At 37.7% G+C, this 10,958-nt stretch overlaps 1 protein-coding gene across 1 annotated transcript; it reads left to right on the top strand.

Moving 5' to 3' along the window:
• Positions 1-8,208: 8,208 nt before the first annotated feature.
• LOC147760517 (uncharacterized) lies at positions 8,209-10,690 on the top strand. Its single transcript, XM_086994368.1, has 2 exons — positions 8,209-8,962; positions 9,490-10,690. Exons 1-2 carry the CDS (start codon positions 8,873-8,875, stop codon positions 9,865-9,867), a joined length of 468 nt encoding a protein of 155 aa, XP_086850494.1. The 5' UTR covers positions 8,209-8,872; the 3' UTR covers positions 9,868-10,690.
• The last annotated feature ends 268 nt before the right edge of the window (positions 10,691-10,958 follow it).

Raw genomic sequence — 10,958 nt, 5'->3', positions numbered from 1 at the left:
CGGGGGGGGGGGGGGGGGGGGGGGTCAGCTTCGCATCCACGGACCCCCTTCAAATAATCCTGGATCTGCCCTGATAATAATAATATTTGAAACTTAACATAAATTGAACAATCCTCTGGGGCTCTCGATAACTTGCATAAGTTGCCCATACTAATTAAAAATACCCTAATAAGATATCGCTCGCATGGGTGAAAAGTAAGTGATTTTCACCAAGCGCATCGCCGTCCACTGCTGCAATTAAATACTTATTGTCTCTGGTCTTTTGCAAAAATGTTGAAAATAATGAAAACATTTGAAAGATGGAAATGTTGAATTGTTATTGAAAGCAATATGAAGCAATTTTACTCAATATTTTAATTCAATGTCCGCGTATTGCTGGATCTCCCGCCTTGCTAACGCAAAGCGCAGTCGGAAGATGAACAACGTTGATGCGCTAAGGGTGTGATCAATCCAGTATCAATTACAGTTCACTTCGTCACAGTGGTACCACCTTTGCCATATTACTTTTGACGAACTTCATGGTTTTAATCAAATTATATGGCAAATTTTGGTAAAAACGTTTAGGTGTCTAAGACATTCTTGCATTACCCAAATCTATAAATGTATTTTTTTTTTCATTAGAACATACCTGTGATACCTTTCTGAGACCACCCTGTCTCCCCCCCCCAAAAAAAAAAAATAATAATAAAATAAACCTTTTTGTTTTCGATATGGATTGTGTTTAATCTTTAGTGAAATATTTAATCAGCTGTTTAACAGCTAAGTCGTAGTACAGTAACGCCCTACTTTAATAAATGGTAGAAACAGGTTAATCCTTGCTCTTCGAGACTCCATGGCCAATCTTTTCTCGTAATAATAATGATAATATGAAAATAATGAATGTGAAAATGAATTTTAAAATTAAAAAGACAATTGCAAGATTCTATGATTGTGATATGGGCAGGGACAATGATATTTCTTTCTTTCTTATTAATTTTTAATATAACGAGTGTATTATACAGTTTAATTCTTGTAATTCACTATGGGTGATATTCATTATGGCCATTCACATTAAACAGAAGATCGACGTTTTTTTCTTTTTTTTTTCTGTAGAGTAAAATCTGAAAATAAAACTTTGGCATCCAGCGTAGATGATTTAAAGATGAAAGAGAAGTAATAATATTATTTCCGGGTTATCTAAATACATTATACTAGCGTCATGCAGTTCAAAGGCCCCGTCACACTTATTCGGAATCAGCAGGAATCAAGCAGAACCAGCCGGGATGACATATTTTCAAATTTCGTACTACATTCGGGAAGAAATTTAATACCCCCGTCACACTAGAGGCAGAATGAACAAGAATGCCGTCGGAAAGACAATTCTTTGTTCATTCCTGGATATTCAAAGAGCATTCTAAAAATTATGAGTGTATTTCAAATAGTTTTACCCATTCTTGTGGTCGGCCTGAATGTTAAAAACTTTCGAAGCGCATTCCAAGTGAAAAATTATCGAATGGCATTTGAATAGTATTCTAACAGCACTGTGACTGCATTCTTTATATTCTCACGGCATTCCGACAACATTCAAAACATTCTGATCACATTCGAGGGATATTCGAACTGGTACGCGACTTAAGGCCCCCGTTGCACTTATTCGGAACCAGCAGGAATCAAGGTAGAACCAGCCAGAATGAATAAATTGAAAAATTCGTGCCATAATCGGGGGGGAATTTCAAATTGCAGTCAGGATATTCCGAATGAAATTCAAATGCCGTACGAGTGTGGTTTGACTGCTGGCCGAATACAGGCAGAAGTATGTAAGAAGATGCCTCGAATGATATATGAAGCGAACTCAAATGCAGTCAACTGCTCCCGGTATGGCTGCCAATGATGGTTTGAAATATAAAAAATTCAAACATAATGCAGCTGAAATACCTAAAGTACTTAATTAAAATTACTTTCTAACATGTTTAGAATGTAGCACGATGACTAGAGTGTATAATTAAAGTCACATGAATGGTAACTGATCATAATGTTTCGAAAGCTGTCGGAATGCCGTAAGAATATTTAGAATGCAGTCATAGTGCAGTTAGAATACTGTTCAAATGCCATTCGATAAATTTCCTCTTGGAATGCACTTCGAAAGTTTTTGACATGACAAAAAAAATTCGAGCCGGCCACAAGAATGGGTAAAAATATTTGGAATGCACTCAGAATTTTTAGAATGTTTTTAGAATGCTATTCGATTATCCTGGAATGCACAAAGAATTGTATTTCCGACGCCATTCTTAATCATTCCGCCTCTAGTGTGACGGGGATTTTATACTTCTCCAGAATGTTTCGAATGTGCCTCGGTTGAGCTGAAATAGTGATTTTGCCAGCAATCGAACTACACTAGTGCGCCGTTCAAAGTATATTCTAAATATTCTTACTGCCTTCTAACAGCATTATACATATTCCTAGTTTTCCAACTAAATTCGAACTGCTTTTGAGAGCTACACAGTCGAAAATGCATTCATCATTCAAGGCGAATTCAAGCGCATTCTGAGTATTCCAACGGTACTTTTTCAATAATTACGGTCAATTTGAAAATTTCCCCCCGAATGTGGTTCGAATTTTAAAAGTTCTTCGCTCGGGCTCATTTTTCTTCATTCCTGCTGATTCCGAAAAATTGTGACGGGGGTATAACGAAAAAATGCATTTTGTTCGAATGCCATGTTTAGTAGACAACAGCTACATGTATATCTTTTAAATGAAAATAAATGTTTATTTATGAATAGTTTGAGATAAAAATGATAAAGATTCATATTTAGGCCTACAGGAAACATAGCAAAAGGTTGATTTCATAACTTTCTTTAAGTTTACTTGTGGCGGCAGTTATTTGCTCCGGTTTTTCCATAGACCCATCAACTATGTAAACGTAATTGAAGTAACACAAACTTTTTGTGTAAATGATGAAAAGAAAGTGCAAATATACGAAGTCGCGTTGCGTTGCGTGCATGTGCTTGTCGCACGAGATAGTTGACGTGTCATCATCAAGTGGTCAACATCGATTTAACAGGTACAAAACCAGCCGTGATAGCAGGTTTACGCTACTTATCCTCGGAAGGAAAACTTGAATGGAAAAATTACAAAGATTTTTCCGCTCAGAAGGATACTTAATGAACTTAACGCTGTGTCGTGTGGGCAGTTGTTAAGTGTATTGGATTTCATTAACAAAACAAGAAAAATTATTAAAAACATGATGCGGTTTAATGCACCATAGAAGAAAGTTGACGTGCAACAGAACACACCCGAAGAACGTGTCCACTTCATTAAAAGTTTCAAAATATCAGTTTTTATCTTTCTCTCGTTTTCCATGATAGATGGTTTCAACTGTCTACTGACTGCCATTATCTGAATTAAAATTAAGTTTCCCAGTCATGCTATTTAACTGGGTTTTCTTTCTTTTCTTTCTTTTTTGGATATACAGAATAAGAATCAATTTAATATCGCACACTATTTTAAAATGTTGTAGCCTGGTCAAAAGGTTTTCTTAAACGGACATGACACGTACGAATGCGTGCAAACAAAGGCCATCTAACTCCAGCAAAAGAGATGGGTTGGTTTTTCAACCAGCTACAAGTATAAATTGAATGTGATGCAAGTGTGGGCGCACTGTACACTTCATGGAGTGCTGAAATATGTGTTGCAGAAGAGTCGTGGGGGCTTTTTTAGCCCTTGAATTGGTTACCATCTTTATAAGTTTCTCTGTCTCGTCTGCCCTGCATGCCAACACACCAGTAGGTGCCATCACCGAACAGTGTGCAGCTTTCCCAGCGGAGACAACGGTTTCGTCTCCCTCTCTCCTTCCCAGCAATACGTGGTTATGTGCGGAGCACAATTTGCACCGTCCAGGAAGAGAACCATTTGTCAGACTTAGCAGTTTTAAGATTCGTTGCCGCTGTGATCACATGTGCCCCATCTACAATGATTGTTGTGACGAAAATGTCGCTTGTCCAGACCCTGACACAACCGGCAATTTCCAAAGAGAAGCAGAAATGCCGTTAAATAATGGCGACGCTGTTCATGTCACCACCGTCACAAGCAGCCCGAAGGAATCCCCGACGACGGACTTTGTTGATGGATCAAGGTTGCCCGTGAATGAGGGCCAGCTGGGGGTCAAGCGTTATTCTTCCTGCTTAAGAACTCCTTACCTTAGTGCTGTTTTGAAGATTAGATTCCAGACCTACATACTTAGGGATGCATTTATGTGGATGGTGGACAGATGTCCTGAAACATGGCCCTTCGATGACATCAACAGACTGAAATGTAGCGGGGACTTCAATGTGACAACCGTTCAAGAGGAACTAGAAATTTCGCAGCCCGTGTTTGACGAGATGCAAAATGCAACTTTCAAAAATAAATACTGCGCTGCGTGTCATGGCGTCAACGATGTCGTCCCTTATGAACTAACTATTGGGTGCCGGTATTCAAATGGTGACGATTTCCTGGCCTGCAATTCGACAGATTGTTTGTTTAAAGCAATCAGTGACATAAGAAATGACCGAGATTGTTTCGCTCGGTTTACGCCATATTCTTCGTCTCATAAGCGACTTTGCTTCCCGGACATTCCCGATTCCGCGTACCGGCCGTGCACGTATGGTGTGGAAGATGGCAATGTGCAACTGGCCAGGTACCTTAACGACAGTACTCAGTCAGCCTTGCTGGACGCTTGTAAAGCGTTCACAAATGTCATTGAAGAAGAAAACCAGTTCTACAAGAATCTTCACTGTCTCATGTGTTACCGCGGGAAACGCTATTCCACAGACACCAGTTGTTTTGGTAAGTTCAGATCAATCGATTATGCATTTGTATTCGAAGTTAAACATTCTGAAAGCAAGAGTTGACGTACTGGTAAATGCTGTACTTTTTTGTCGAAATTTTCATTGACGGGTTATACCTAAACTGTTCAACATAAAGAAAAATTATTTTATTCATAAAAGCACCGATTGTGCTCATAGAGGTACAGCAGTGGCAGAAAAGATGTGGAACAAGATCCTTTTTTCCTGGGAGAGGAGGGGGGTATCTCAAGTTTGGCACTTTTAAAATGTATTTTTGAACGATTTTTGTTATCCAAAACGACCAGTAAGTAAATTTGTAGTGAATATGACTCAAATAAAACAGTACTGACATCGCATTTTGGGAACCAGTTAACTTTCCTTTATTTCCTAACTGGTAAAACTGTCATTCTCTGTAACTTGGTGAAACTGTGACGGTGGCATTAGGACCTTTCAGAAAGAGCAAGAAGTTATAATGAGAAGGAGTAGAAACGGGACATCAATTATCTCTCTCGTCCAATCAGATTGCAGCATTCTTTTCAAAGCGGCGTCCTTTGAAATTCAATCCTCGTAACTGGTCTAATACCCTCTGCTCGCCTCCGCGTGACTCAAGACGGAGAAGCTGAACCAGTGCGTATACGTCTTGATTTATTCATGTTTAATGCGAATATTTGGAAGTTATACTTAGAAAAACGCCAAGTCGAGCGATATAAAGGTGAGTGAGAGTTGATAATCTGCTTTATGTTCATGCGTATTACGGTGCTGTCAGTCAAATTTGTCTGTGCAGAAAGCAGCGTTAGCTCGAAGATCTGAGGCCGATTCAGCGGGACCTCCATGTTTAGGACTTTTTTCTTCTTAAGTGCGTGATGTATGCACATAATTTATGTTTTTCTGGTTAGTTTAGCACATGCATCATTACAATACATCACTTTGATATTAAATGAATCAATCCTTTAAATGAAAAACATCGTTTCAAATAGACAACTTTTCATTGGACTTTTTCAAAACGGCGGGTCCCTTAATTGGTAAGAGACAGTTGGGTGACAGTTTGGGACAATTTTTGGTAATTTTAACGTGATGTATGCATATAATTTATGTTTTTATGGTTAGTTAAGCACGTGCACCATTACAATACATCACTCTGGTATTAAATGAATCAATCCTTTAGATGAAAAACATCGTTTCAAATAGACAACTTTTCATCGGACTTTTTCAAAATGGCGGGTTCCTTAATTGGTAAGAGACAGTTGGGTGACAGTTTGGGACAATTTTTGGTAATTTTAAAGTGGTGTAAGCACATAATTTATGTTTTTATGGTTAGTTAGGCACATGCATCCTTACAATACATCACTTTGGTATTAAATGAATCAATCCTTTAGATGAAAAACATCGTTTCAAATAGACAACTTTTCATCGGACTTTTTCAAAATGGCGGGTCCCTTAATTGGTTAGAGACAGTTGGGTGACAGTTTGGGACAATTTTTGGTAATTTTAACGTGGTGTAAGCACATAATTTATGTTTTTCTGGTTAGTTAAGCACGTGCACCATTACAATATAACATTGTGATATTAAATGAATCAATCCTTTAGATGAAAAACAACGTTTCAAATAAACAACTTTTCATGGGACTTTTTCAAAATGGTGGGTCCAAAATTTGATGACAGGGAACTCTCGGAATTTTTTTCAATTTTTTATTGTATTTTGTAATGAATTCCGCACTTACTCATTTCAGGTTGAAGAGAATGCAGGTGAAAGATCTTTAGTTTTGCTGGCAGATGTACATGTAGCCATAATTGAGCAGTCAAAATGATTGTTTCCAGCAGCAACTTGATGAGGCACTAATATTAAACTATAGTGCACAAGAGGTGCAAGTTTTAAAAGGGAATTTAGTGGTCCAAGTTTTAAAAGGGAATTTAGTGTTCACTGGCTAATTGTCTAAAGTATAAAATAAAATAATCACCACATCAAAATAAAAACTAACCATTTTTGTACTGCTTTAATCACTGTTGGGTGTAACAATATTGATATATTTTCATTGCTGGTACTTTGTTTTAGATATTATACAAGTTGCTCGAATGTTGAAATAAAGCAATATCAATCAATAAAAATATTTCTTTGATTTTTTCTTCTAATGAATTTAAACTATCAGTCTACTATTAGTTGGCCTCATGTAATAGACAAAGATGTAAACAAAAATATGTATTATGAAATTTTATTTAGAATCATATTAAGTGCAATAACTTATTTTCAATTCCCCAATTTTCCTGTTTAAGCTCTACCTGGTATATAAGCAATAATGTGCCAAAAAAAGAAAGAAACGAGGCTGGCATACGGAAATTGCAAGTACTACTGTTTTGTGTACATGGCTCTGTATGAATGTGTCATTCCTAGATGAAGGTAAATTTCCTTTACACGCCTTTACACGACAAAAAGAATTTAAAATAAATATGAGATTTCTACAGGTGCAAATTTTAGCGTTGAAGGTGGGTTTGTGAAATTATTCTCATACATTCTTGATGTGAAACTAATTTTTGTATAACTGATCGGCTCTAGATCAAATGAAGGTGTATCTCGCATGATTTGAGTTTTATTTCCCAAAATGGTTGCGTCCAGGCTTGAAATCTCTCTCTACACCTTTCTGTAATCCCACCATGTTTTCTCTGTGAGATTATTAGAGACTTCGCGAGGCTTTATCCCAATTGGCTGAAGCAACCCACGTGAACGGTCTTTTGAATATGTATTAGGCAAAAGCTCTCCCTAAGACCACAAGCTGGGTAATTATTAGGGTTAAGCCCGTAACGAGGATAGGATGAAAGGAAACCCCTTGTTTCTACTCCTTCTCTTTATAACTTCTTGGAAAGAGTAACGTTGACCTAGTTAATGTGCACTGACTCCACAGGGGTTCTCGCTGAATGCAATCAGATTAACAAATTAACACGCCTTTTCGACTAGCTACGGACTTTTTAACTTTCCTGTTAGCTATCGCGATATCGGCTTCAGGAATCTTTTTCCCTTCAATTTCAGTGCGAACAGTACATCCTTTGTTATTTAAAAGCATCAATAATGTGAGTGTTCCGATATAGAAATACATGTAAAATGTTTTCATATTTGACATTATACACTGGTAAAGGCGGCTTCAGTGGAAGGAACAGCGGATCCCTGCTCCCAACTTCCCTTACCATATACCTTTCTACCTGAAGATAAAAATTGGCAAAACAAGACAGAATCAAAGAATTTTCTGTGGCAGTGCTAAGATATTAAATGATTTTTTTAACAGAAACGAGAGGCGTGTCAAATCAATTTGACTCGATTACTTTTGCTGCAATTCTCACGCTGGCGGAACCAAAGACACCGATCGGCGGATTGGTGAGTCTCTCTCTCCCCCCCACTTTCTCTCTCTCTCTCTCTCTCTCTCTCTCTCTCTCGCTCACTCCCACTCTCTCTCTTAGAAAACAATAAAAAATGTCAAGTGTTGATCTTGGTCCTAGTTTCATATGAACCAGATAGCGCGACACAGTATAAGGAACAACAACAGTATGCCCAACAGTTCATAACACTAAGCTTTACTCTACATTAGAACCATTACTACCAATGCGTCATGGCACAATGTCAGAGATCACGGTCTCAACCAAAACAATCATCAACAACAAGCAAGATCCTGGTGAATTCCCGCTGGTGCGGATAAAGTCTGTTAGTTTGTATGAATTGCCTCTCGGCACTCGCTTGTCTGTCAATGTCTTTGATCCAATTCTCCTCCAAATCCGGTTAGGTCTCGCTAAATTTTGAGTTTTTTTATTTTTAATTTTTTTAATTTTTGTTTTTATTTATTTTATTTTATTTTATTTTATTTTATTTTTTTGCGAAACTTCAGACTACCTCGTATGATTCCCGTTTTGGTACCGGTTGTGCTGTTTCTTTGATATTCCTATTTCAGCCCCTTGCAAGTGGAATCGTGTGTCCCCCGGGATATGGTTTGAAAGATCACCACCAGAATTGTCACCCACTCCTCTCAAACTTCAGCACCATCTATTTTCCATGGTCTCTGGAGATTTCCATAGAGAGCAACCATGATATGCCATTATGTTACTTTCTTCACCAAGAGATTTTAAACATCGTTGTCAAACTCACGGATGCCAGGTTCGAGTATGAATGTCAGCTTCTGGTAAGTTTCTCTCAGTGAATGTGTAAGTGTGTGTGTGTGTGCGTGTGCTTGTGCGTGTACACATGGCTGTGTCTCCATGTGTTTATATAAGTGTACAAAGTATACTCAGTATTCCCACTAAGTGTGCGTATGTACGAGTATGCGTTCATGTGAACGCGTGTTTGTGTGAGTTTCTAAGTAGGTAACCTATGTGTGTCATTTATAGTTAAGCTGGTCGCTCTGACTCTCTTGGATATTTACTTTAAATTTGCCCTTTTTAGGTAATGTCCATTTCCCAACTCTGGGCTTACTTTTCATATCAGGTTTTTCATTGAACGTCACACTTCAATTACAAATTGAAGCAAAACTTTTTTTTGCCACACAATAAATAAATGTTTTTCATCTTATTCATTTATTTTAACATAATTTGTGTGTATTGCAAAAATCAATTATGTACGATAACAGTAGTATGATGAACTGTCTCGAAGACGTACGTCTTAAAAGAAAAATATGAGTGTTCACTTAGACATTTTTCTCCTGTTGCCCAGGTCCCCGACGCCAACAACGGCACCGACAGCAAGGAAAAACTCCTGTACAAGGGCGGTGTGAGCTTTAACTCTGTCATCCCGAACTATGAGGTTGGTCTCAGGCGGGCTAGGTGCTTTGAAATGAAAGCGAGGCAGCGTTTGGGAGGGAGAGACATCGTGGTGGGGAGAGTCAATGTCACGGTGAGCCACGAGAAACCAGAAGATCCATCCGCCTGTGACTCGGAGGGAAACAGCGTTGGTACCCCTTTGGTGCCCCCTATCGATCAAAAGGGGGTCACCATGACAACAGATGAGACCTCTCCCAGTATGCAGTCACAGGCTTTTCTCATTTCTGCACAATATATACCATTGCTGTCTATCTTTGTTGTTAATCTTTAATTCGGGAAATAGTTCTGCAATTCAATAACCCATGAGTGGTTTCTAGAATTCATCTTTCCCTTTTTTACCGTTATGTATTTATTCCTCTCTCTCTCATTTTTGTATATTCAAGACACTAAGATATACAGATACGCGATGTTATATAATCGGAGTTTCAATTAAATATTATAAACATATCATTCAGATAACAATGTAACCTTAAGCGGATAATGATAAATGATGTCTATCTCTATATACACATGTATTTTAACTAGTAGGCTGTAGAACCCATATACTTAAACGTAGGATAAAATGGAAACATCTTCAGTTTAAGCTTAAATAATTGGGAAAAGTGCATATTCAAAAATAATATAAACCAGAAATATTATTCAGACACGCGGTAATGGTATTTTAGTGTCGAGATTTCAGTGGTGCACGTTGTGAAGTCGAGATGTGTGGAGTTTTGTGAAATGCACAGAAATTTGACATTAACTTTGTAATAAACAGTTTGACAGCCACTCACGCCGTTGTGGCACGTGAGATGTACATGTTGACGTCGACCTAATTGTAGTTCAAAGTACATTTTATTAATCAGGAGTGGACCCAACCCTTGTTTTCAGTGATTAAAGGGATAAGAACACTTAAATTATATCACGCGATCCATATTTAACAATAAATGCATTGTAAACAACTCATAAAAATATGATTAATTCTATCTTACCACCAAAACGGTGGTTATGGCAATTATTCTGAAATCTGTGCTTGCCATCAGACCACATGACCTTCTTAGATTGCTAACCACTGTAATAATCTCTTTAAAAAAGGAATAACTTTAAATGTTGGAACGGAATTATTCACAATTGGTAACTATGGGAAAATCGTCGTTTACCCCAAGAATAAACATTTTTTGGTCAAAATGAACTGTTGTTATCTCTTTAACTTACTTCACGCAATTGACATCCATCCGCACGAAAGAAAATAAACTTATCAATAGAGGTTGTTTTTATCACGTTTTATACAAATTTGATATATCAGTAAAAGCACAATATTATCAAACAAAGGACGCGAAGTTGTATACTTTGTCAAGCATGTTTGTAAAAAGGCTTCAATAT

This window comes from Lingula anatina, chromosome 8 (genome assembly GCF_051362555.1).
Source record: "Lingula anatina isolate TDL-2025a chromosome 8, LinAna3.0, whole genome shotgun sequence".
Lineage (NCBI taxonomy): Eukaryota > Metazoa > Brachiopoda > Lingulata > Lingulida > Lingulidae > Lingula > Lingula anatina.
This window is presented reverse-complemented; position numbering and strand designations above follow the sequence as displayed.

Excerpts from the sequence above, each read along its gene's own strand:
- LOC147760517 (XM_086994368.1), top strand. The coding sequence starts at position 8,873 with ATGCCATTATGTTACTTTCTTCACCAAGAGATTTTAAACATCGTTGTC. Across the intron at positions 8,963-9,489 it reads AGTATGAATGTCAGCTTCTG|GTCCCCGACGCCAACAACGG; the intron begins GTAAGTTTCTCT and ends CCTGTTGCCCAG.